The sequence below is a fragment of the Triticum urartu genome, chromosome 1A (assembly GCF_056163025.1).
Source record: "Triticum urartu cultivar PI428250 chromosome 1A, HENAU_Tu73, whole genome shotgun sequence".
Taxonomy (NCBI): Eukaryota; Viridiplantae; Streptophyta; class Magnoliopsida; order Poales; family Poaceae; genus Triticum; species Triticum urartu.
In genome coordinates this window covers 33,538,009-33,564,001 of record NC_141873.1, presented here as the reverse complement: position 1 = coordinate 33,564,001, position 25,993 = coordinate 33,538,009, and the positions used below count along the sequence as shown (strand labels likewise).

Genomic DNA, 25,993 nt, shown 5'->3' with positions numbered 1-25,993 from the left:
GGAGGTAGCAGCATCAACATCCTCTATTACGAGACCTTTCGGCGCATGGGCTTAACTGACAAGAACTTAAAGACTTCCAACACCGTCTTCCATGGAGTGGTGCCTGGTAAGTCGGCGTATCCTATGGGTAAGATTGAGCTAGAGGTGGTTTTTGGAGACGAGCATGATTCTTGGGCTGAAAATTTAACCTTTGAGGTGGTCAAAATCAAGAGTCCATATCACGCTTTGTTCGGGCGGCCGGCTTATGCCAAGTTCATGGCACGGCCGTGTTATGTTTACTTGCAGCTCAAGATGCCGGGTTACAAGGGAACCATCACTGTGCATGGAAGTCGAAAGGTGGCCCTGGAGTGCGAAGAAGGCGACGTGGCTTATGCCGAGTCTGTCTGTGCAGCAGAGGAGCTCAAGTTTTATCAAGATAATGTTGACCCGGCGGATATGACCTCCCTCAAAAAGCCAACCATGGAACATGACCCGGCCATGAAGTTTAAGTCGGCTGCAGAGACCAAGCTTATTGATTTTACTCCAGGCGATTCGTCTAAGCAGTTCAGCATCAGTGCCAACTTGGATCCTAAATAGGAAAGCGCGCTCATCGAGTTCATCCGTGAGAATCGGGACATCTTTGCATGGAAGCCTTCTGACATGCCGGGTGTACTGAGAGGACTTGCTGAGCACACTCTTAATATTGATCCGAAGTATAAGCCGGTCAGGCAGTTTCTGCGGCGATTCAATGAGGAACGACGAAAAGCTATTGGAGAGGAGGCTGCCCGGCTCTTGGCGGCTGGGTTCATTATTGAAGTTTTTCACACGGAGTGGTTGGCTAACCCGGTGCTCGTGCTCAAGAAAAACGGTACCTGGTGGATGTGTGTGGATTACACGGACTTAAATAAGGCTTGTCCGGCTGATCCTTTTGCTCTCCCCCGTATTGATCAAATCATTGATGCTACGGCGGGTTGTGCGCGTTTGAGCTTTTTGGATGCTTACTCTGGTTATCATCAGATCAAAATGGCAGTTAAGGACCAGGAGAAGACGGCTTTCATCACTCCATTTGGATCCTTCTGCTATGTGTCTATGCCTTTTGGGCTCAAGAGTGCCCAGGCGACTTATCAGCGGTGTGTACAGAATTGTCTCCACAATCAGATTGGGCGCAATGTTCATGCTTATGTGGATGACATAGTGGTGAAGTCCAGAGAGACGGAAACCCTGATATCTGATCTCAGAGAAACCTTTGATAACCTCCGGATTTACAAGATGATGCTTAACCCGGAGAAGTGTGTATTCGGTGTACCTGCTGGCAAGCTTTTGGGATTCTTGGTCTCAAACAGGGGCATTGAAGCTAATCCGGAGAAGATCAAAGCAATCACCTCTTTGGCTAAGCCGGCGTGCATCAATGATGTTCAGCGTCTGGCGGGTCGTGTTGCCGCTTTAAGCAGATTCATAAGCCGGTTAGGTGAGAAGGCCCTGCCGCTGTATCAGATGATGAAGAAGGCAGATACCTTTGTCTGGAGTGATGCTGCTAATGCTTCTTTTGAGGATTTGAAGAGGTAGTTATCTGAGACGCCGGTTCTTGTAGCTCCCATTGACAAAGAGCCTTTGCTGTTATATGTGGCTGCTAATTCATGAGCTGTCAGCGTTGCAATTGTGGTGGAACGCAAGGAGGCTGGTAAGGAGCATCTGGTTCAACGGCCGGTTTATTATGTCAGTGAGGTGCTCATTGAGTCAAAGCAAAGGTATCCTCATTGGCAGAAGTTGGTTTACGGGGAAACTGAAACAGTACTTCCAAGGTCACCCTATCATTGTGGTAAGTTATGCCCCCTTGGGAGACATCATCCAGAACAGAGAGGCCACAGGACGAGTCGCCAAGTGGGCCATTGAGCTCGGGCCTCATGGTTTGAAGTATGTGCCACGTACTGCCATTAAGTCTCAAGGCTTGGTGGATTTTATCAATGACTGGACAGAGCTACAGGCACCTGAGGAGAAGCCCGATAACACATATTGGACTATTCACTTTGATGGGTCCAGGCAGCTGGAAGGCTCGGGGGCTGGAGTCGTATTAACTTCCCCTCGAGGTGACAAATTCTGTTATGTGCTCCAGCTTATGTTTCCTTGTACTAACAATGCAGTTGAGTATGAGGCTTACTCCATGGTCTCCGGATGGACAAAGAGATGAACTTGAGCCGGGTAAGGTGCTTAGGAGACTCAGACCTTGTGGCTCAATAGGTGTCAGGCAAGTGGGACTCCAAAGATCCCCTTATGGCGGCTTACCGTCGTGAAGTTGATGCTGTGGCTGGACACTTCAAAGGTTATGTGGTGGAACACATTGATCGAAGGAAGAATGAGGCGGCTGATGCCTTAAGCCGGCTGGGATCTCAGCGTAAGCCGGTGCCGCCTAACACCTTTCTTGATGTTTTGCATAATCCTTCTGTTAAGTTGCCTACAGAGGAAGATTTGGCAATACCAGACCCGGAGGCACAGCTGGTGGCGGCTCTCCACGTTATCCCGGATTGGACAGTGCCTTATTTGGCTTACATGACCCGGGGAGAGTTGCCTGAAGATGAGACCTTGGCAAGACAAATCGTCCAGCGATCTAAGTCCATGACAATTGTTAATGGCGAACTACATCACTGCAGCATTACTGGAGCGTTTCAACGTTGCGTGTCACCTGCGGAGGGTCAAGAGATACTCCGTGAGATTCATGAAGGCGATTGTGGTCATCACGCAGGCTCAAAATCTCTTGTGGCCAAGGCTTTCCGTCATGGGTTTTATTGGCTGACGGCTCAAGCTGATGCAGAAGATCTGGTCAGTAAATGTGACGGATGTCAGAAGTTCTCACGACGAGCCCATGTGCCGGCTCAAGAATTAAGGATGATTCCAATTACTTGGCCGTTTGCAGTCTGGGGGCTTGACATGGTCGGGCCTTTCAAAAGGTCTAAGGACAAAAAGACGCACCTCTTGGTGGCGGTTGACAAGTTTACAAAATGGGTTGAGGCGGAGCCAGTCAGTAAGTGTGATGCAGCCACGGCGGTCCAGTTTATGAAAAAGGTGATTTTTCGTTTTGGTTTTCCACACAGCATCATAACTCATAATGGCACTAACCTTTCCAAAGGAGCTACGGAAGAGTTCTGTCAACGAGAGCATATCCGGCTTGACGTTTCGGCGGTGGCTCATCCTCAATCCAATGGTCAAGCAGAACGAGCTAACCAAGAAATCTTGAAGGGTATCAAGCCCCGGCTCTTGGTCCCTTTGCAGCGGACGCCGGGTTGTTGGGTGGAGGAGTTACCTTCTGTACTTTGGAGCATCAATACCACACCTAACAGATCTACGGGTTACACGCCTTTCTTTATGGTGTATGGAGCAGAGGCGGTCCTGCCAAGTGACATCCATCATGATTCACCCCGTGTGGCGGCTTATGTTGAGGCGGACAACGAAAAAGCTCGGCAAGACGCACTTGACCTGTTGGATGAAGAGCGAGACTTGGCAATAGCCCGCTCGGCGATTTACCAGCAAGACCTGCGCCGCTACCACAGCCGCCGGGTTAAGTCCAGAACCTTTCAGGAAGGCGACTTAGTGCTCCGGCTCATCCAGGATCAATCTGACATGCACAAGCTATCCCCTCCTTGGGAAGGACCCTTTGTGGTTAGCAAGAATCTTAACAATGGGTCATACTACCTTATCGATGTTCGGGAGCACAGAGACTCACGTAAGTCGGAGGAGGAGACCCGCCGGCCATGGAATATCGCTCATCTTTGGCCTTACTATACTTGAGCCACCGGCTCTAATGTGTATATATTACATAAAGCAATAAAGCAGGACCTCTGTCCTTTTTCCACCCCAAAAAGGTTTATGTGTCTTTTTTGACTTGTGGTGGAGATAACCAATAGGGAGCGGGTCACATCTGAATCCGGCTTTCCTTTGGTCTGGCTTATGATCATATCTGAATCTAGCCATGATCACTTGGGGGCTTCCTGTTCAAACATAGGTCGTATTCGAACCAAAGAGAACATAGCTGTCGATACCCACTTGATCGGCATACTGCCAAACCCACTTGGGGGCTTCTTGATCATATTTGAATCATAGCTTGACCCCATTGGGTCTGACATGGATCGTATTCGAATCAGCGTCATTAAACAACTCTTATGGTCACTTGGGGGCTTCCTGTTCAAACATAGGTCGTATTCGAACCAAAGAGAACATAGTTGTCGATACCCACTTGATCGGCATCGCCACAGCCACTCGGGGCTATATGATCGTATCCGAATCTTAGCTTAACCCCTTTGGAACGGTTCACTGATTGTATTCGAATCAGAGGCCTTTTTAATTTTTGTTCATTATATTTTTTAAAGTGTTAATATTTGACTATCTTGAGAATCTCTTGAAAATACAATGGAGTATACTGCAATCCTTCGGCTTAACATTGGTTATATCAGGTTGATAAATACCAGGTGAACTTTTATGTGCCAATTTTCAGGAGTTAAACTTACCCTCAGGGGTTGGCTTATAGAAGCCATAAAGGTAACCATAAGCATCACAGGTACATCATTATGATTATGTCTATTCAGTTTAATCATAAGTTGGATTTCCTGAAATTATTCGGTGTATATTCCGGGTTATCAGAAGCTTATGTGACCCTCAAAAGTGATAAGTCGCCAAGGGGTTTTCTGTTTGTCTTATGTGTAGGGCAATGCAAGACATTTATGCAAGGACATAACAGATTCATATAAACTACGAAGTGCATAGTGATGGCGGCTTATGCAAGTATTAAGGGCCATAAGCATGCGCGAAGGCATAGCAAAGCTCAAAGTATTTTCTACTCTATTACAAGACTCCCCGAGTCTGAATGATGCGGCATTGTTTTTCTACAACGACATAAGCAGGTGGCGCCTGGCAATTTACTCTTGGGGTTGACCTAAAGCTTTCGGGTTATCCTTCTCCGCCTCTCCGCCGGCTGCTTTGTCCTGGAAGGATGATGAGGCCCAGTCAATGCCACTCAAGGCCTCAAACTCAGCTTCATCATCTATTAAACCGGTTGGGTCGACTTCAGGGGCAAAGGTGTGCTTACGGATTGGAGGGATCAAGCTGACATCATCATAATGCGGCATGGGGATTCTCCGATTCTCTTTATCATAACCCGGCTGATACTTGGTGAGGTCAGTATCGTTTCCAATTTGAGTGGCCACAGGGAGTATATCCCTCATGCAGGTGGTGAAGTCATTTTCATCAAATGGAGCACCATCCTCCTTTAAACTTGGATACCCAAGAGCGATGTCGGTCGGGTCTAGCTCTGGTAACCAGGCTTTGGCCCGGCTCAAAGCGGCTATTGCTCCGGCTCTTGCTTGGGCCCGTCTCAAATCTTGAATCCGCTGAGGAAGTACAGCAAGCCGTTGTAACACATCTTGCAAAAGGTGGGGCACATCATTTGATAAGGCCACAACGGGCAAAGCATGTTGTGACCCGGTGTACAGTTGCTCCACTAGAGTATACACCGCCTTCAATTTGATCAGAGTGTTCTGCTTGAGGTTTGTGCTCCTGGGGCCTGTACAGGCAAGCATAAGGTAAGACACAGGTAACGATTGAAGGAATATTTACCATAATTAATGATTGCTTGAAATAACTTACCAAAGATTGCTGAGACCATCCGAGATATCTAGCGTTGTAAGCCGGTCAGTTCGGCGGTTGTGCTTGCAAGTGGCGCCTCTACTGTCTCGGCCCGGGTCACCAGTCTGGCCTTTTCGTCAGCCCAGATTTTCTTCTCCGACTCAAAATTCTTCTTCAACTTCTCTTGTTCAAAGACGCTGAATTCAAATTTGGAGTTGGCCTTTTGAATTTCAATTTCCTGGGCTGCCAGGCGGTTCTTCAGGTCAGCAATCTCCGACTCAAATTGACTTATGGTGGCCTGCATTGCACCGGATAATAGTCAAGATTATGGTAAATAATGTTAAGTCCCAAGCACTTTGCAAGCAAAGATACTTGGCACTTGGGGGCTAATGTATACCGAAGCTTTCTAAATTATTAAGCCGGTCTTGGATATTAAGTCCCAAATACTTTGCAAACAAAGATACTTGACACTTGGGGGCTAATGTGTGTTTGCAGGTTAAAGGTACTGTGTTACATCCGGTTTAAATATTTTCTCTTTAATCCGGACAAGCAGCTCTAACAATGTTTCTAAGTCTACAGCATATTTACTCATAAGCAATAGACTTGGGGGCTGGTATAGTAAGTATGATTGAAAGTAATGAAGCATAAGTCATACCTCAGATTTTTGCTGTATTTGCTTCACCATGTCAATTTCCAGGTCACGGCTGCTTTGCACCTGGTTGATATAGCCCGAGACGATTTCTCCAATACTCAAATGAGTATAGTCGGTGATATCCATCTTGGCCTTATGGCGTTCTAACAACTCCTCTTTAGCAGAACATTTGGCGAGTACAGTGGGTTGTGCCGGCTCAACAAATTGAGTCTTCAGAAACTCAACTTCCGGGTCGTCTGCCTTGGCGGGGCTAGGAGCCTCCGGGTTAACAGAATCATTGATGACTTGTTCAGCAGGCGGGTCAGAAGAGGTTACAGGAGCATCATGAGATAATGGAGGTGGCGGCTCGTGAACAGAAGTATCAGGTGTGGCCGTTCCAAGCACCGGCTCAATTACAACAAGGTCCTAGGCCGGCTTATCTTTCTTTGCTTTCTTCTTGGCCTTCACTTGCACGCTATGGACAAAACGGAAAAATGAGTGCAGAGACATAAGGAAGAGCATAAGGTAAACAAATTTATATTACCCAGGGGCAGTCTTAAAGGCCGGCATGTTTGACTGCATAGACTCGCCGGATGAAGGAGATGTATCCTGATAATTGGAGTCAGATGAATTGAGAGGTTGACGGATTAGACCCGCCAAAGGTAAAAAAGGGGATAAGTTAGAGATAACCTCAGTCCGACGCTTCCGGGTTGCGTCAGGCAAGCCGGAGGAGAGCTCTGCATCCTTGCTGGTCAGGGTCTGCCTCCGGCTTTCAAATTGCTGTTGCTTCAAAAGAAATTCAGGGTCTTGGTAAGCCAAAGGATGTGAAAATCTTACTTTCTGGGTTACTCTTCGAATTTTCTGACGTGGCAGAGGCTCGGAGTCGGAGGAGATTATAGTTACCTCTTCTTCGACGGGTTGGCTATTTCCCGTGTCTTCCTGAAAGAGAAATCATGTCAGTGAAATGATGATAAAATAGTCAGGGAAGTTTAAAAGTTACCTCTTCCTCATTATCGTCAGAATCATCAAGTTGGAACATCTCAGAAGTGTTTGGCTTCCTTTTCCTCGAAGTGGTAGGCTTGGCGGTTTTTCTTTCGGCTCTCTTGATCGCCCTGGCTTGCTTGGCCGCCTCATGATCATACTGGACTTTCCAGAAGTTGTCATTAGCCTGTAAAGGGTTATAGAGGGTTATGAGTAAGAATAAAATATGACATAGTAAAAGTAATCATTGAGGCTGATGACTTACTGCAGGGGCCGGGTTTTGTTTGCAGAAAGGCAGTAACCCGAAGGCGTTACTGGTCACTGTACCCTCCTTTAATAAAGACTGAGTGGTGGCCTCCACTACGTCATCTGGTAAGTCATCAGGGCTATGACGTTGAGGGTCATCTTTCTCGCCTGAGTAGTTACACATTAAACCGAGGCGACGGCTTAATGGAATTATTCTCCAAGCAACCCAGACTCGGACCAGGTCAATGCCATCCAAGCTGTTCCCCAAGAGAGCTTTAATCTTCTTGATCTTGGGGGTGAGTGGCAGACGTTCAACGGCAGTCAACTTATCCGGCAGCGGGTGAGTAGATTCAAGGCGTAATGCACGGAAGCCGGGCAGCGGGTTTTCACCAGCCGGAGAGGAATCCTGGCAGTAGAACCATGTTTGGTTCCAGTCCTTTGGATGGCTCGGCAATTCAGCATAAGGGAACAGGCAGTCTCTCCGCCTTTGAATTGATATGCCACCAAGTTCCAGACTGGGCCCGTTGGCGCGCTCATTCTTCCGGTTCAGATAGAACAATTCCCTGAACAAAAGTAGGCTGGGCTCTTCTCCAAGGTAAACCTCACAGAAAACTTGGAAGTTGCAGATGTTTGACACGGAATTGGGCCCGATGTCTTGAGGTCTTAAGTCAAAGAAGTGCAAAACGTCTCTAAAGAATTTTGAACCGGGTGGAGCGAAGCCCCGGCTCATATGATCCGTAAAAACTATTACCTCCCCTTCCTTGGGTTGAGGTTTCTCCTCAAACGGGTCAGGAGCACGATAAGACATGACATCCTTCTTGGGCAGATGGCCAGACTTTACAAACTCGGACAGTTTGCTCTCTATAACGGTGGATTTGACCCAGTTGCAGGTCACCGGGGGTTTGACAGCTTTGGGTGCCATTGTGTAATTGAAAGCCTACAACAAGATACAGGAAATTTTCTGATTTATTATAACCCGGAGAATAAGCATTATTGGGTTATTTAAGATGGCGGCTTAAGAAGGGGCCTAATGACATACAGGTAACTATATGATAATGTTTAAACAGCTGCATGTATTAAGATGATTAAGGTTTTCTTAAGTCACCAGAAGCAAGCGGTGCTGACAGCTGGTGTTATCTTAAACCGGTTACACAAACTACTATGGCTGAAACAGAGTCAACAGACGCAGTTTTTGGCTAAGTGTGGAGCAAACAGGTTTCACAAATTGTAAATATTATTTTGGATCAAACGATGCTCTGGAAAGGAAAAATTTCTAGACCTAAAACAGTACAGGGAAGTTCGTACACTCGAAGGAAGCCTCTGAACAAATAAAAGAGATATGTTTGTGTCCGAGATAAGCATGAAACAGTCACCGCAGCAGCTCTATGCTATCCAACGATCTGAACAGGTCATCGGAGGTGAAATACATCAAGGGTTCGCCGTGGGCGGTGATGAACACCGGCGAACTCGATGAACACTATAATGCAGATCTAAGACAGAAAGGAAAAGGGACTTACAGATGCGGAGCTGCGGCAGAGGTTCATCGCGTTTCTCTGGTCAGATCCAGGTCGATGCAGCGGCCTGAGTTGGTGAAGACAAGGAGCTCGACGGCGGCGACGGCGGCGGAGCTCGAGTCGCAGAAAAGGGAGTGCGAGGAAGAAGACGACCGGAGGAAATGAAAAAGACCTAGGTCGCGCCTATTTATAAGGAGGGCCGACTGAGACGGCGCGAGAAAAGAGGAGATCAAGACATCATTATCCAGCGGCCCCGACGCCTCGATTTTCGGGAGGGTCAGTAAAGGCAGAGATCCGTTGAAGATATGATGAATTAAAATATAAGTTTTATTGAAGATGACGTCACGATGATTTAACCCGGATCCAGATGATGACGTCATGGCGGGTTACAATTTTCACACAAGACAGAAGACTAAAGGCCAGTTTATAAGGTTTTCAAAGATTGACATGAACCGGTTCAAATCAATCTGGGGCCTAATGTCGGGGATATAACTATTATGTAAGCCGCCCAGGAGGGGCCGGGTTACGCAAAGAGAAGCCCGTCTGAAGCCCAAGACCAAGACATGAAGATGGCGGTTCAGTAAAGGGTTTAAATGCCCACAGGCGACTTAAAGCCCATAGAGATAAACCGCCATGATGGCATGACTTGTATTGTAAGGTAGAAGTAACTAGTCACCGAGCCGGACACTGTTTATGAGCCGGCCGGGACTCTGCAAGCCGCAGGGCGTCAACCCGTGTATATAAGGGGGCGACCGCCGGCGGCTTAGGGCAAGAAACAACTCATCGAGAGCCAGGCATAGCGTATCTCGCTCCCTGGTCATCGAAACCTCAAGCAATACCAACCCAACTAGACGTAGGCCTTCCTTCACCGTAAGGGGCTGAACTAGTATAAACCTCGCGTGTCCTTTGTCCCGATTAACCCCTTTAAGCTTTCTAGTTGCGATGGCTCCACGACTAAGTCCTTGCAAGAGGACATCTGCCGTGACAATTCCACGACACATTCCATGTCAATTAAGCTTTGCTAGTCTTGATACCCATGGTAATGGGATTGCTGAGTCCTCGTGACTCGCAGATTACTACAACAATAGTTGCAGGTACAGGTTATACGATGATTTGACGAGAGAGCGATGCTTGCTTGTTTGGAGTTCTTCTGCTTCATCTTCTTCGACCAAGGGGTAGGTTCCGGGTCGGGAGCCTGGGGTTAGTAGGTGGATGTCGTTCTTCTTTTTTCGTTTGATTTCATCCGTAGTCGGATCCTGCTCTTCTGTATGATGATTGCTATGTATTGATGTACTGTTGTATTTATGTTGTAGCTTGTGGCGAGTGTAAGCCTTTATCTTGTATTCTCATCTATTCAGTACATGGTATGTTGTAATGATATCCACCTTGCTATGCGCTCAAACTGCGGTTGTGCCCCATTCATCTACATTTCTGATATCTTACTTCATTCAAGTCGCTGAAATTTATGTGCTTCATCTACTCATATAACTTGTGTTCGACTACCAATACATTTGCTTCCTTCATGTTGCAAAAATATTACACTGCTTCATATGCTCATGTTTGTGCTTTCTATATCCTATGACATATCCTATGACATTGCTTCTGTCTGCTATGCGGTATGTTCCCCCACACATGCTTTACATAGAACAATGGCTCGTAAGCACTTAATTCCCATCTTTCGGCGTCATGGAGAGGAAGACACGTTAAGGTCACCGCATTGTATAATTTTGTTTCCATTGACCAGAGAATTTGCTTCTGCAACATCCGAAAGATAGCACAATAACAATTTTGAAGCAATAAGAAATAAGAATGGAAGCATACAGTTACATACACTAGCAAGTGGTATGTTAATCATTCCTAATTTTATTAAGCATGAAAGCATAGGTTACAAGCAGAGATTGAGAGAGCTCCCAAGGAGAGATAGGGGATGAAAATTGAACATGCAAGCGTGACACACGGTGGCATCAATACGTGACCATCAGATTCTAATTGAATCAACGGCATTGGGTTGGTCTGACGTCGGCCTTTCATCAGACTATAGATAGAAAGTATTTCCCTTACTTTTGGGGGGTTTCAAGATTGTGTATGAATCTGTTAAATTGCTCCAGGTTCTTGTACCATGGGTGTAATTAAACTCATGGGTTTCAGTTCTATTTCAACTTCTGCTTTATTACCACATGAAAACAAGAGAAACTTGTGCAAGCTCAAGAAAAAACATATGATGGGTTTTACTTAAATTTGATCAGCAAATACACCTGCTCAATAAGCCGAGTATAATAAACACTTGATTTGAACAAGGATTCATCCAAATTATAAGGAAAATAGTGGCACTGAGAAAATAATAGAGGAAATGGACTTGAACATGTTCAGGTTTCCAGCAGTCATATTACAAAGATGGACCACATAAGTCAACAGTTTCACTTGTTTTCACGGGTTTAAGGCTATAAAAATATAATACTTCTGATGTCTGCCTAAGAGGGCTTAAAAAGATAAATTCAACTGTTACGCAATTACAAGACCAGGAAAAGCAACATCACTTTTTTTGCACGAGCTTCAGGCTTTCAGCCAATGGCGACACTGTCAGAATGTTGGAGCTGAGCTTAACCGACAATCCTTTGGAGCAAACAACACCCTCACGAAGAAATGGCCATAGTCCAAGATTGAGTCATCAGGAGAAACAACAGCTCCAACATGTTCATCTTGAAAAGTCCACTTGAACACTGAATCGTTCACTTCTAAAAAAACATGCAGTTCTTCATTTGCTTTCACCGCGACAACATGCTTGAATAGTTTTTCCTCACCAAATAATTTGTCATCAAACAGCACAACCCCACGAAGAGGATAGTTATCATATTCGGTGCTAAAAGCAGTGAACAACACATGGTGAGGATGGCTGACCTTTGCATATACTTGTATTACAGCCTCAACACTTTCTGAAAGGACTATATATTTCAAGTCCAAATTGCAATTATCACCAGAAATCCGTTCATAAAGCATGAGATCAGCTTCAGTCCGTACATCAATCTCAGCATATGCAGAAAGTAGTTGCTTGTCATCTGATTCATCCCCTTCTTTCTTTACCCAAAGATCAACTTCTACTAAAGCCTTATCCAACAAATACATTCCTCGACAAGGGCTACAAAGTGGTATGACAAAGGAACCCTAGGATTTAACAGCTTGTTAGAACTAATAAGCGATATCCACTTCCACATACATTAGCATGTATCAACACAACAAACTCAGTAAGATATACTTGCACATGTTCAAATTAACTATTGAGTGATACTCCCATCTTGAGGTTGCTTTTTTTTTTACATATCCAAGACATGCAAGTTAATGCAATTGTGTCCGTTTTATCAATTGCTCAACATTTATGACATATCAGATTAGATTACCACTAGGGACCTCACAATAATTACCTAATGCCCCTCTACTATCTAGCTGATTGGGAGTTATAACCATCTTAATTGCACATGTGTAATAAAAAACGACAAAGAAATAGAGTAAGTGTCTATATTGAAGTATATTAACAAGATGACCAGTTTTGTATGTTGGTGGTAAAAGTATAATCATATCCAATTTTGAGAACTGGTCTGATGGCTTGATGTGATCATCTATCTAATGCTTAACAACATAAAAGCAGACCTTTTGAACATGGAGAAACAAATTAACCTGACCTCTCACACATCTTTTAATAGATGCGAGTAATGAAGGAGACAAATCAAAGAACCAAACTGACATAAATATCAGTGTTTTAATAATACATCAATCAACCATTTCCGAAAGAAAAACAAGCATACTATCTTCAGGAGGAAAGGAAGTCTTAATTACCTTCTTTTCAATCGTGACAGCGTCATCCCTGGGACGGTTAAAGACGTAGTTCCGTCACGGGTCCAAGTAATCCCGAATGGCAAATATTCCATACACACTAATGGGATACAAGGGTTCAAAGCTTGATAGATGCATGCAGAATAATTGTAGCATATAACTTGGTGTGCGCTTTCCAAGAGTTGACGGGGCTGCAATTATTTAGTGAGAACAAAAGCAAGTTATTATTTTAGTGAAAACAAAAGCAAGTTGGTAAAAATATACATAGATAATTAGATATATTTCCTACTTATAAAGGTTGGAGTTGTGCACTACCCACATGTGGGACTAGCAACATTCCAAGAGACATAAATAAACAAATGTAACTTTTACTAGGTGTGAGACCTATCCCGAATAAACAAATACACTGCTACCCTAGTGTGAGAATAACACTCTTGTAAAAACAAAAGTTATAAATGCAACTATGCCTCCAATTCAAAATAATGGCCTTGATTTTAGTTTCTCTGCCCAACCAATTCTTCGGTTCTATGTCATAGCAGAAGAGGGCAAACAAATTAGGCGAGAGATGTTGTCCTCCTACCTAATCTACGATCGTGTGCATTCAACTTACTAACGCCCATTATCCTGTGTTCCAAATTCAAAATGTATCTGACTATAAATCTTGCAAAGGACCTACTACGGTCGCTCGAGACTCTCTAGCGACTGCAACATGATTTTTTATTACATTCACACTCTTTTTAATTGTGAACCATGCAACAGCCACAAAACACCAGTAATTCCTCATTTTTAATGGTTTCGTAGCCACAAGTCTTCCGGGTAATCCCAATTGTCCAAGTGGTGGGCGCCGTCATATGACAGGTTCCTCGATTCAAGGAAGACTTGCTCCTCCGTCGATGCCATCAACACGCTAGGGTTCCTTGGCGACGGCGCGGCGGCGGCGGCGGCGGTGGCGAGTTGGGTCGGGACAGGTTAGGGATTTCTTCTCGCGGTTGCGGCTGTGGGGAATTGGGACTTGTTTTTTTTTCTTTTTTCTTTCTTTCGAGGTAGTACATGAAAGGGCCCAAGGCCCGGCCCGGTTGCGTGTGCTTCGCGTCTCCCATTTTTTGTTTTCTCGGAGAGAGAGAGTCTCAACTGTTTCGAGATTTCGAGAAAAGTTCTGATTCCTAGAATCACGGATTCAAAAAACGTTCGCCGAATTCAAAAACATTTCTTGAATTCGGAAAATGTTTGCGATTTCAAAATAATGAATATTTTTTTAATTTTAACGACTTTTTTTGTTTTTGAAAAGGAGGTTAAACCCCCGGCCTCTGCATCAATCGATGCATACGACCATCTTTATTTATTATTCAACAAAGGTCTAACAAGAACATACATCAAGCCACCCGAAGCCATCACTCACATCTACGAAACTTGATAATATGAAGTGCTCTCACTCCCCATATCTAAACCGGTGTCGTCGTCAATCCATCCACATAATGTATCGGAACTAAAGCCGGTGTAGCAGACCTAAAGCGTACACCACATGCACACGTTTTAGAAGCCGCGCCATCATCATCGAACTGCTGACCCATCTTCGGGAGAGAGATCCGAATCATCCTTGCCAGTCCGTCCATCCTTCGACGCCACCATGGCGCCACCGCCCTACGCTCGTCCATCTAGACGCGAAGATTCTGGAGGATCTGTCGTGCGTAGCACCTGCCGAATAGGCATGACACAGCGCAGCACCTGCCGGCCAGGTATGACTTTGACATCTCCACCAAAGCTCCGTGCAAGACGAAGCCGCTCCACCTCTTGCCTCTATCTTCCAGCGCTGCTCCACAAACGATGCTCCCAGGAGAGAAACGACACCGCAGTGCCGTCATCGTCCGATCTGGAAGACCAGATCTTAGAGTTTCCCCCGGAGCAGCACAAGTGGGTCAACAGAAATTACACGACGATGCCTTCATCAAGGTAATGATGCAGAACACCGCCATCGCCTGCCATCGGCTCAGTTTTTACCGGCAACTGAAACGATGCCAAATCTGTTCGATGGTGCATCAACTCTGATGACAACAAAGGGCGATGATTCTGTTAAGTCTGATGACAGCAAAGGGGTCGAGGGCTCCTCAAACGGTTCAATGGCTTCAAACACTCAAGGAGGTTCCCAGGGAGTAGTACTAGTAGTACTGCTGTTGGCCACACCTAAGCGGATCCCTCCAAAGAAGCCGAATCCTAACCGCTCAACTTCAAGATGAGCTCGCATTAATTAATTAATTAATTAATTAATTAATTGTGGAGTGCCGGTGATTGATGTGGCATTCGGCGACGGCGAGCAAAGTGAAGTCGCATTTAAGATGCAAAGCGAGGCAGGAAGAAGCCAAAGGGAGGTAGGACCCACCAAATCTCCCCATAATCGTTCGCATGGTACTATTTACAAATGTGAATGGATTTGTAAATAATTAGATCCGTTTTCAGATTAAGTTTCATATCTTTTCAATCAACAGTTCAAATTCAAATTCGAGTTGCCTGTGATGAGGGCTTCCAAATAAGATCCATTTTAAATATGTTAGGCCGAATTTTTAAAACTTCCACAAGTTTCAACGGATAAAACAATATTTTTGAAATAATTCAACTGACAAAACTTAATAGGGATGAATGACAAATTGGTTAAGTTCCAAAACCGAATCTGTAAGTTTGAGAACTACATTTTAGTAAACGCACAAGGAATCAACGACTTCACGGATCACAAGGCAATCGTGCAGCTATACCGCATTACTCCACCCTAGATCAAATTGCAAAGGAGAGCTGATGCTCGCCGCTGCATGAACATGCCCTGCAAACGATAACATTGCAAACTAGAAGAAAATACGTCATTGAGGCATCTCCGCCGCTGCAGATGACACGATCGAGATTTGGAGACTTCAGGATACATTATTCATTGGTCAGGCACCACACACTAACAATTTCGCATCGCCGGAGAAGTCTTCAATAAGCACCGCCGCCACCGCCGCAGGAATGGCCAAAGCTAGAGACACCCAAAACCTGCCTAAGAAGTAACTACAAATCACGGAAAGCTGCAACTCCATCCATGTGCATGGGACAAATGGATATCGTGTTCCGTATCAGTGTCTTCTCTTTCAAGCTGCAAGTTTCATCAATTGATAAAGTTATCAACCTGATTGACACTATAACTAGATTTGGCATGGAGACAATCTCTAATCTAACATTCCCTTGTGTGACGGTGGTAGTGAAGATTTCTTAGCTTGCACTCATGAAAAAGCCTGGTGTGTACTCTATTAAAATGGTGTGACATGCTTCAGTGACTCAGAAAGAGCGACTAGCTCGAGCGAGAGAGACGGATACGGGACCTCATGGAGAGGAACATATGCGGGCATCCTTTGGGAAATGCAACCTATGCAGGAAGTTTTGTTATTCTGGTGGCGAGTGATTCGTGGGATTTGTCAGATGTATGCACCTTGAAGTGACCGCATATCAAAAAATATTGCAGATGCAATGTTTGTTTGGCTATGGAGGAGTATCTTGAGCATGCCTTGATACATTGTTCACATGCTAGACATTTCTGGCATGGAGGTTTCTTATTTTTATTTTTACTTGTAACAGCTTCTAGCTCTAGTGTTTCTCATGGCAGCGGCTGGATCTCATTATCTAGGAGGAGTGGAGGTGACATCGCCAGGTCTTGGCAAGGGCGGGGGAGAGGAGGGGATGCTTACCAAGATCGGAGAGAAGGCGTCATACACCCAATAGTCTTGAGGAGCAGAGGATGCGTCATACACCCAACAATCATGAGAGCAGAGGCGACATCACGCTGTGCACGTGAGGGGGAGAAGCGAGGATGCTTATCAGGATCGAAGAGAAATGGATGGGTCCCAACGTCCGGGAAGAATGGACACGGCGTTGCCAGAACCATGATGAGCTCGGGGAGAGACGGGGATGCTTCGAAGATCAGAGAGAAGAGGACAAAGTCGGCGGCCAAGAGGAAAGGATGTGTAGTGGATTTGACCCTTGGTCCGAGCTGGTATTGGGCTATATATACCCGGAACGAATTCCCCGTTGAAACCTAGGGGCTCCCGTAAGAATTAAAGCATGATCATTTTATTTAAAATATACGCGAAACACCTTGTGTTTAGTTATACTAACATTAGTTTAGAAAGTGTGTGCACAATTTTTCATAATGTGTGAATATTTTTTAGACCACTTTTATGGTCGTGAGGACATTGGCACGTTTCCAACTAAAAAAAAGGGACATTGGCACGTTAAGTTTTTTTTTTGTTTTTGAGGGATTGGCACGTTAAGTAGGTACACGGGGTAGTGTAATTTGGACGGACGTTGACGTGCGTGATCCGTCTGTGTTGCATGTTGCAGCTACAACTCGTCCGTCCACGGGATTTCTTCCTACAGTATCTCGCTTTTAACCGACTGAAGTAAATAAGTGTAGTACTCCTTTATTTAACCAAGGGAAGGGGGAAGGAGAGTGATTAAGCCGGAGTAATTATCGAGGAGCCCACTTGCCGCAACGGAAATGGGTTCCCTTCTTTCTGGCCACGATGACGCACGCAACCAACTGTTAATTAGTACTTCCTTTGTCATAGTTTAGAAGACACAGTTAAATTTACGTGCGTTTTCACAATAGACAAGGTTTATAACGCATTGCATTTATTTCTAGTAGCTAATCAGTACTTTGATATATTATTTTTACTAGTAGAACGCCCGTGCGTTGCTACGGGCTACAATGCATGCATATAAATGAATCAAACAAATAATAAGGGCAAAGATGAATTTAGTATGTTAGGTGCATGTGCAATGCCATAAGGCATCGCCCGAAGACTCTTGTCTTTGGAAGGTGCCCGTGCGCTGCCATAAAAATCCAAGGGTCTTCAAACTATTCTTTTTGGACGTCGACATAATTCATCTCCATCTCTCTCATACTCTGTGAAAACAAACATATATATATATATATATAACGACACCTTTTGTATTATCATGGGCCAAGGAAGATGATCCCTCCAAACCTCCCATGCCCTCTCAATAAAACAGGTTAAAATGTCTCTTTGTGGTCCATTTCACTTCATGATCAAGCACAAATGTGCAAATCATTAATGTTTTTCAGCAGTCGAAGATTCTTTTTCTTTAAGTTTGACAACTTTGCTTAAACGATTATCATGTCCTTTACAAGACTGGAATCGGGAAATAAGGGGGGTGGTTCCCGTAGACCTCTCAGGACCTCTCAATAAAACAAAATCGACCAAATTCATGAGAATATACATTTGCTTCTCGCCCCCAGTGCATCATCCTCGCCCTTCTAAAGTTTGCCATCAAATTCCAGCAATCATAAGTGACAATTGCCCCTATAGTGCGGTACTCTGACGGGTTCTTCACGGCTTGAATAATTTTCATTGAATATCTCCACCGCAAGGGAGTGGATGTCCAATTTTCTGCTAACTTCAGGCCCATCATTAATGCTTCAACTTCCATCGATGGAATGTCCAACCTTGACCGCTTGTACCTGCATGAAGCAACGTGGTTGCAGCACGCGAGCTCCAGTGCTCTCTATATTTAAACATTTTGAAATTCGTGCTTTGAAGTTCCAAAAAAAGTTGAATTTTTTTTCTGGAGATACATACACACATTTTGAATACCCATGGCAAGTTTTGGTAGAAATCTAGTTTTGTTTTTGGCTATAAAAAAACAAATTTCTGTATACAAGACAAAAGGGGAGTCACTCCTCTTAGAATTCTCTTTTTTGTATTTCCCAAAATATAACATTTTTTTCAGATTTCTACCTGGCCTTACAAATGTGTGTATGTATTCATGTATTTGATTTGAGATTCTTTTTAGCAACCGAAGTGTGTTTTCAAAAAATTCAAATATCAAGAGCAGTGAAGGCCGGTAGCTGCAGGCACTTTTCACAACGAAGCCCCCAAATGAGTCACGAAGAATAGCCATAGGCCCCGTTGCCTCCATCAATGTGAAATGAAGTGTCCCTGTTGAGCTACACACTGCCGAACGTAGATCAAGTCCATTTATGAACTTGGCGTCGGTGCGCGATCCTCCCGAGCAATGGAGTTTGCAACTATCATCCTCATGCTCATCGATGAGTGAGCAAGGGGATCGTATTTTTTCCTCATGAAAATATTTCAACACTCCCACCAGATAAACGAGAAGGAAACCATTAGAAAAAATTAGAAAATTGATTAGAGGCCCTGCTTTTAGCAGCTTCCTCGTGTCAATTATCAAGTCCACCCACACTTATCCAAAGTACCAATAGAAAAAAATGCAATGATATTTGCTTTGTTGGAAATGACATGGGGTTAGGATATAACCATTTTTAAATAAATAAATATGGTAATTTGGATTATTTTTATTAAGATGAACAACTTCTGCTTTTCTCGATGCATAGCTAATTAGTCAGCAGTTTGTTACTTGAGATGATCAAGTGGATTATTAGTAGTTTCCAAACATATAAATGATGGCCATTATTAACACCTAGTCTTTAGCATAGCTTCGACCTAGATTTTGTTTTTGAGAAATTATCAAGAACAAATTTCAAAAGAATCGTATATATATGCGGATAGACAGTTAAGCAAGCACAAACTAAACTATTAAAAAATTGTGAAGCATTAAGTAGAATTCGCAAATAATAGTAACCAACAGTTGTTTCTAAAATTTAATCAAGTACAGATAAAATGTCAGATAATACTATGCCATCATCTCGCAAGCTATATGGATTTGAATCAGACAGCTAAAAACTTAGCAAGAAGCCTTTCATCACATCCTTGGCCTTGAGCGACCAGATGTAGCACACTGCCAAGAGAAAGGGATTAATAAGATGTGATATTTTGGTCATGCTGCACAATATCATATTTAGGATTTAACCATATTCTCATTCCTCTACTAAGATAGAGGAGCAAACATGAAATGTATGATTATCACTTAGAATATATCTCAGCAACAAAGCATCAGCAAAATACACAGTATATTACTTGTAAAAGGGCAACCTTTGAGGCACAACACAAAATTCCGACATGTACAATCTATCAATTTAAAAAGGTAAACTTTGAGATGCCGCAAACACCAGATGCCCATATGTAAAAATGAAAAAAAGGATAAATAGGAACAAACTCTACAAGCAGGATACACAACATTTGGATATATCAGTACGTTTTATTTGTTCATTTATGATTTGTAGATAGGCAGCTGCATGCTATCAAAGATCAAGCGATTGCCATTTTCAACAACATAAGTGGGGGAGAGTACATAGTTCTTTCCTTCACTAATCGCCACAAAATTTTAGCATGTTGTCTCACCTGATTTATAAAGTATTTTCACACCTGACTCCTTGATCATGTCATTCATGAATAAAAAAATACATAAGTAACTCTCCACCTCAGAACTGTACTTGGCAATTTGCCATTTTCAAAAATCATATGCTATTATGATGAACTACAAAAGGTGAAACAAATGTCTGTCCTTATTTTAAGAACCCTACACTTGATAAAGTATAGGAAATATCCACATAATCATAAATTTAACTGAAGTTCAGGGATGCATAAGCAGCAGTAAGAATCAAGTGTGTTAACTTGAGGATCCTCGTGTCTCTAAAGTAGTAAATTTTAAGGAAGCACCCTAGTGGGGAAAAAGATGACAGATCCAAAATGGCTGGCAATTTAGTGGCATTATTCTTTGACAAACTCAAGGTAGCAGTACTATTTTTAGCAAGTTCATATGCAAAATCATTACAGTAGGTACCCTCGACATAGGTTGTAGGGGAAGTGGCATATGTGAAATCATTACTGTACCTCCTTTTTTTGTTCATACATTCATATATGGCAATGTCCTTGCTGTTAGTTAACTATGCTTAAAGCAAAGTGACATGAATCAGATTACCTGAATTAGTACCTGGAAGAACTCTGCCATGTACTATACAGCCTAATGTACCAGGTTGACACCTAAGAAATGGATATTTAGTGTCCATATTTCCCTATCTACAGTAGAACATAAAACTAAATGAAATCAAAGGTCCCCGTGCGTTACAACGTGATGAAAAAATAGACACATGGATCCTTTGCTAAAAGAGAACATCATGCTCTCATCTTCAGACCTGCTACCATGCTTCGCTTTCCTCCGGTGCAGTCTCCCTCTTTTCTCTCAACATCGCATGCTTCGCAATGGAGCAAACGCCAGATTCCGAGTGCCCTCGCCGTGCATCGATGACAGGTGCAATTTGGTTGAGGCTAGTTTCTGCTCGATGACACGGGCTTTGACGGACACACTAAAGCATTTCGCGCCTATGATTCCGCAGTTGCGAGCGTGGTGACGAGCTAATCAGGAAGAGCCGAGCTCGGAATCATGAGCGCCTCTTCAACTATTAGAAAGCCTTCTCAGTTAAGTGCATAAAATGATATATAGAATGATAGAAGTGTCCATTACTAATAGACGTAAAGAGCATCAATTTCACAAAGATGGTACCCTCAAACTTTCTATAGATTAAAATCTGCAAATATTCCTTCAAGTCAAAGAAACTGTTATATTAAATTTTCTCATGGAGAGCTCACCACATTTTCTTCCATACTTGCTTTGAAAAGGCGTTTAATATGTAATCTGCATTAGACTAAATAATTTTCTATGTTGAGCTTCCAAGTCATCTCCTAAATTTATAGCCTAGACAATCTGTGAGATACTAAACGACTGAACTTCCCTGAACCTTGTACTCATACTACAGTCAAAAAAATTGCCCACATGATAAATGCTGACATTTGCTGGTGTGGAAAGGATAACAAAAGCTGCTGCTACATACCTTGACATACAGCATCATCAACATCCAAACACAAACAGCGGGCACCTTCAGTGAGCAGAGCATGCAGCGTCTGGTTAGGGAAAGTGAAGAAGCTTCACCACCATACAACGTGGAAGCAGAAGAACCCTAAAGCAAAACTAAAGCAAAACAACACAGAAGAAACCTACCCATGAGAATAGAAAAATAACTAAAATAATAATAATAGGAAGAGAACGAATGGAGTTACCGTCAGCCATCTAAGGTCTTGATCATTACTTTCCTTTTATTTTTGAGGGATTGATTGTTACTTTCCTACCCAGGCAAACATATAACTGATAATGTATGTGCTGTGAAAGAAAAATAAGATATAGAGTAGCCTTTGTAACAGATTAAATCTAATTGTATGAGTGATGGTGTACGAGCATGAATTAAATCTAATTTTGAGGGGTTGAATACCAGATTGTATTCAATAATTCATATGATAGCAAAAAAAATGCTTCCATCCTGATCTTTCACGCCCAATAATTACTTGTCTTATCCTTTATAACATACTGTATGTCTATTTCCCACATTAATATGCTCGAGTTTCTTTAATCCCCAATCCATAGCACTACATGACCATCAGGTAATATAGGTGCTGAACATTACGACTGATAAGCTTCTTGTCAGCAAAAATGCTTTAAAAGTCAACACTGAAAAGATAGTACATCTACTGGAAGCAGCAAGAATGCAGCACACAATTATATACATATGTCATTTATAAATGTAATCTTCGTTCCTACTTAACAATGAAACTGTCAGCAGGGATGCATAATATAAACCGAGATGCAATAATGGATATCTATACTTTACTGGGTGATGGGAACATGTAGGCTGCATCATACGAATCCAAAAGCAATTGGAATTCTGGAAGGAGGCAAACAAATCGCTATGTGAGAATGACTCTTTCCTCGATAATGGCTGTTTTTATGTTTCGAACAAAACAAGGCAAAGCTTATGAGACCTTGTTTGGTCTGATCCTATGAGAGAATGTAAGCCCTGCCCAAATTGAACAACACTACACATGACTAAAAAACAGAGTGGGAATTCACGAGGACTTAACCATTACATACCCAGTGGTCATTCACATCGACTACCTTAGCCCTGAGCCGTTCTCCAACAGCACATCATCCATGGCCATGGCCTCGCACAAAGTCGTCCAGCACAGCAGCGATGCCTGCTGCACACGTTCTCCCAGTTTACGCTCCCCACATGCAGCAAAAGACCAACAAAACAAATGCGTGCACGAATCATTCAACAAGGGGGACGAAAAATCAGTGGCAATTCAAATGTGTTATATATATGCATGATCTTTCCTTTTGAAATTATCATTATATGCATATATATAGAAGAAACACTAATAGACATGATTTTGAAGAATCCAAGAATCTGGTAAAAGTTAAATGTCAAATGTATAGGGAATATTAGTATTATCTTTCTCATACCTTCTCTTCATTCTGGAAAAGGCAATGATTAGAGATATATATACCATGCAGATAATTGAGATTTTGTTAACACGTGCTATGCACATCAACCTGCATTGTGTTGGTAAATTATTCAGAAAAAAATAAATTGACATAGACCAGAAAGAAATCACATGAAGTCTTGAAATAGAAAAACAGTATACATATTATCCCATCTCAGCAAATATTTGCCACTCAAGACAGTAGTACAATAATCCGTACCACCAAAATAGGGCAGGTCATAACCAAAAACTCAAGACGAGTTTGAGCTCTTTATAGAGAATCAGACCAAGAACCATAGAAAATTTACAAAAGAAGACGGAAGATGAGGCATAGCTTACTGGGTGGTCGGACCCCGATCCAGCCGAAGATGAAGCAATCAGGCATCATGGACCAAAAGAGAAGACCCACAAGGTACCCGCCGCCCTCGTTGCCGCGCATAGAGGATGCCTCCTCACCGTATCGGGTCGGAGCAGCGTCCCGAAAGAGAAGACCCACACGGTACCCGCCCCCTCGATCTACCTCTCCCGGCGCCATCCATCTGGGCGAGATGTGGCCGTGGGCGGATCTGGCCGCCGCCCCGCTGACTTGCACGACTCGATCTGGAGCATCTCCACTCGAGGGCGGGGAAGAGGGCGGCGCCGGCAGGGAAGAGAGCGGCTATGGGTGGGGGAGACCGAAGAGGGCTGATGTGCGCGGGTGTTCAAGGGGATCGAGGTGGACGACGGCGGCGTCTCCTGGAGGGGATCGAGGGGATCGACAGGAGAGGTCTTTCTGCGGGGTGGTTTTTTTTGGGGGGCCTGCGTGGCAGCGTGGGTGGATTGGGGGAACGAAGAAAAACCGGTTGAAAATAAACCGGTTGAAAGCGGGGGGACTATTCAACCAATTCATCCATTAGGAGTAGAGATATGCATGCGTAGTGTGAATGCTATTTTTTAGTCCATCCCACAACCAATAGATAACCACCTAGGTCGCAGAGAATTTCCAAGCGCGCCTTCTAAACCGTTACTTGTTTTCTCTTATTTAAGACAAGACAAGAGATGATCTCTTAGCATAATATGTGTCACCATGTTTTTAGGAATAGCTAATTATTGAAGATAAGGCTAAGACATGTTTTTTTTGTCATCTCTAAATTAAATGCAAGACTTTAGATAAGACTATCTTATCAACCATTGTACATGCCCTACCTGCCTCCTCGCCTCGCCTCGCCTGGGAGGGGCCCACATCCATGCAACGGAAACGCACGCATCCTACGGCGCCACGCCTCCTCTCAGTTCAGCGATCAAGTCTTTTTTTATTTCCTTCCCAAGTTCAAATCCTCTTCCATAGACCTCAACTTGTCAAGAAACAACAACAAGGATGTAAAAACCGATTTTCCGAGCTTTGTCGGTCTGATCCACGCTTTGGGTTCTCGAGATCCACCGGTAAGAGTAGAGTAGAGCATGCTTCATCGGAATTTTAAACTGAGCAAAAGGCTTCTCTAGTCAGTCACAATGAGTTCGCAGGTTCAAAAGATTCATTATCATGCATGTGTCCGTTCCGTCACCTACAAGAGTGCCAGATATCATGTTAACCATTTCCGCATGATCACGGTCTGACAGGCGCTAGTCACAAAATAAGTTTTACGCCCAAGAGTCTCGATGAAGACTTGCGACAGATCACCCGAATCACTCGCCAGAAGAAAACCCCAACTTCCGGCACATCTTCCGACTTCCAAAGGGATGTCCACATCCATTCTTCACTTATCGAGGTATTGGTATCGGTCTCCGTACCTCCCTCTCGGGTTGACTGCTCTTTTTGAGTCACTTGAGAGGAAGGCTTTCTCTAGCTAGATAGTCACATTGAGTTTGTCGAAACAGAACTTTCGTGATCATGTGTCCATCGGCTACGGGAGTGCCAGGTAGCCCACATAACGGTAAACATTTTAGCTTGATCCTGATTCGAGAATCACCGGTAACAAAAGTGTGTCTTTGGCCCAAGTGTCGAGATGAAGCCTTTTGTTAGACGAAAATCAAACCAAGGCGACACCTTACCTCCAAACATTTGCATGCAAAAGTGTTTCAATACATGTTGAAGATCCTCCTCCATAGCTATACAAACATTTCGTCGGCAAAATTACATGATATACAATCGCTTCAAGGTGCATTCACCTGGTAAGATCCCACGAGTGACACGCCGCCGGAAGACCCGAAGTTTGGCACAGCTTGTAGTTTCCAATGGGATGTCCACGTTCATTCCTCACTCCTTGAGGTCCTGCCGCAAAACCCTCAACACCCATGCAAAAAAAAAAACCTTCGACACCGTCAGTGGGTGCCTTGGACAGCGCCATTTGGAGAAGTGCCTCCGGCACCAACCATCACCTGCAGGCACAAAATTTAGCATCTCGTCCCTTCCTAACGTGGATACGTACCTGGTGACATTTCCGGATCACGCTGGACTGCACTTAGATTTATTATTATTTTTTACTGCAAGCTTATGGGACGCAATGAAGGACCGTTGGCCATTGCCAAACAGGTATGATATTGCATGTACGGGTGATGAATGGTTTCTTCACTTGCTTGCTGGTCAGCAGAGCAATGTCCGGGACATGATCATTATGGTGCTCTGGAGGGTTTGGCATTTACGTAATGAAGTCATGCATGCCAAACCTATTCCACCGACGGAGGTGTCTTGTGATTATCTATGCAGCTATCTTAACTCTTTGCTACAATTAGGCTGTATGGGTGTGGAAGAGGTGATCAAAGGTAAAGCTCCAATCTTGATGGAACCAGTGATTGAAAAAACTCGGTCATCATTGCCATGCCTTCCTTGGCCGGCTCCTGCGATTATGGAAGGAGTAAGTCTCGCAATTCAACGGTTGAATCGACCAGTTCAGCTATAATTTGATTGTTTGGCAGATTTGTCAGCACTATCCAATGATTCACTG

The 25,993-nt window shown here is 43.8% G+C and overlaps 2 protein-coding genes, 1 long non-coding RNA gene and 1 pseudogene across 7 annotated transcripts in view; all 4 read right to left on the bottom strand.

Annotated features, from left to right (window-relative positions):
- LOC125531231 (uncharacterized) overlaps nucleotides 1-13,798 on the bottom strand; it is a 144,188-nt gene extending 130,390 nt beyond the window's left edge. For both annotated transcript variants that reach the window (XM_087545487.1, XM_087545493.1), the window contains exon 1: nucleotides 13,620-13,798. In XM_087545487.1, the coding sequence (XP_087401613.1) occupies nucleotides 13,620-13,692 (73 nt within the window). In that variant the 5' untranslated portion in view covers nucleotides 13,693-13,798. The remainder of the gene's footprint in view (nucleotides 1-13,619) is intronic.
- LOC147988782 (uncharacterized) lies at nucleotides 6,712-8,472 on the bottom strand. The gene is made up of 3 exons (XM_087547149.1): nucleotides 7,470-8,472; nucleotides 7,224-7,391; nucleotides 6,712-7,162 (listed from the first exon to the last, which is right to left on the bottom strand). The coding sequence occupies exons 1-3, from the start codon at nucleotides 8,370-8,372 to the stop codon at nucleotides 6,764-6,766; spliced, it is 1,470 nt and encodes a 489-aa protein (XP_087403275.1). The 5' UTR covers nucleotides 8,373-8,472; the 3' UTR covers nucleotides 6,712-6,763.
- Nucleotides 11,545-13,576, bottom strand: LOC147988781 (uncharacterized; annotated as a pseudogene). The gene is made up of 3 exons (XR_015615513.1): nucleotides 13,517-13,576; nucleotides 12,796-12,983; nucleotides 11,545-12,126 (listed from the first exon to the last, which is right to left on the bottom strand). The product of XR_015615513.1 is annotated as an uncharacterized LOC147988781 (transcript).
- Nucleotides 13,799-17,962: 4,164 nt separating the features above from the next.
- LOC125544420 (uncharacterized) lies at nucleotides 17,963-23,857 on the bottom strand. 3 transcript variants are annotated; one of them, XR_007299454.2, is made up of 4 exons: nucleotides 23,409-23,857; nucleotides 21,813-23,139; nucleotides 21,587-21,723; nucleotides 20,615-21,154 (listed from the first exon to the last, which is right to left on the bottom strand). It is a non-coding gene; the product is annotated as an uncharacterized LOC125544420 (long non-coding RNA). The 3 variants fall into 3 exon arrangements; XR_015617724.1 differs by lacking the exon at nucleotides 20,615-21,154 and adding an exon at nucleotides 17,963-19,593 and having other exon boundaries at nucleotides 21,587-23,139; XR_007299451.2 differs by having other exon boundaries at nucleotides 21,587-23,139.
- Nucleotides 23,858-25,993: the final 2,136 nt, after the last annotated feature.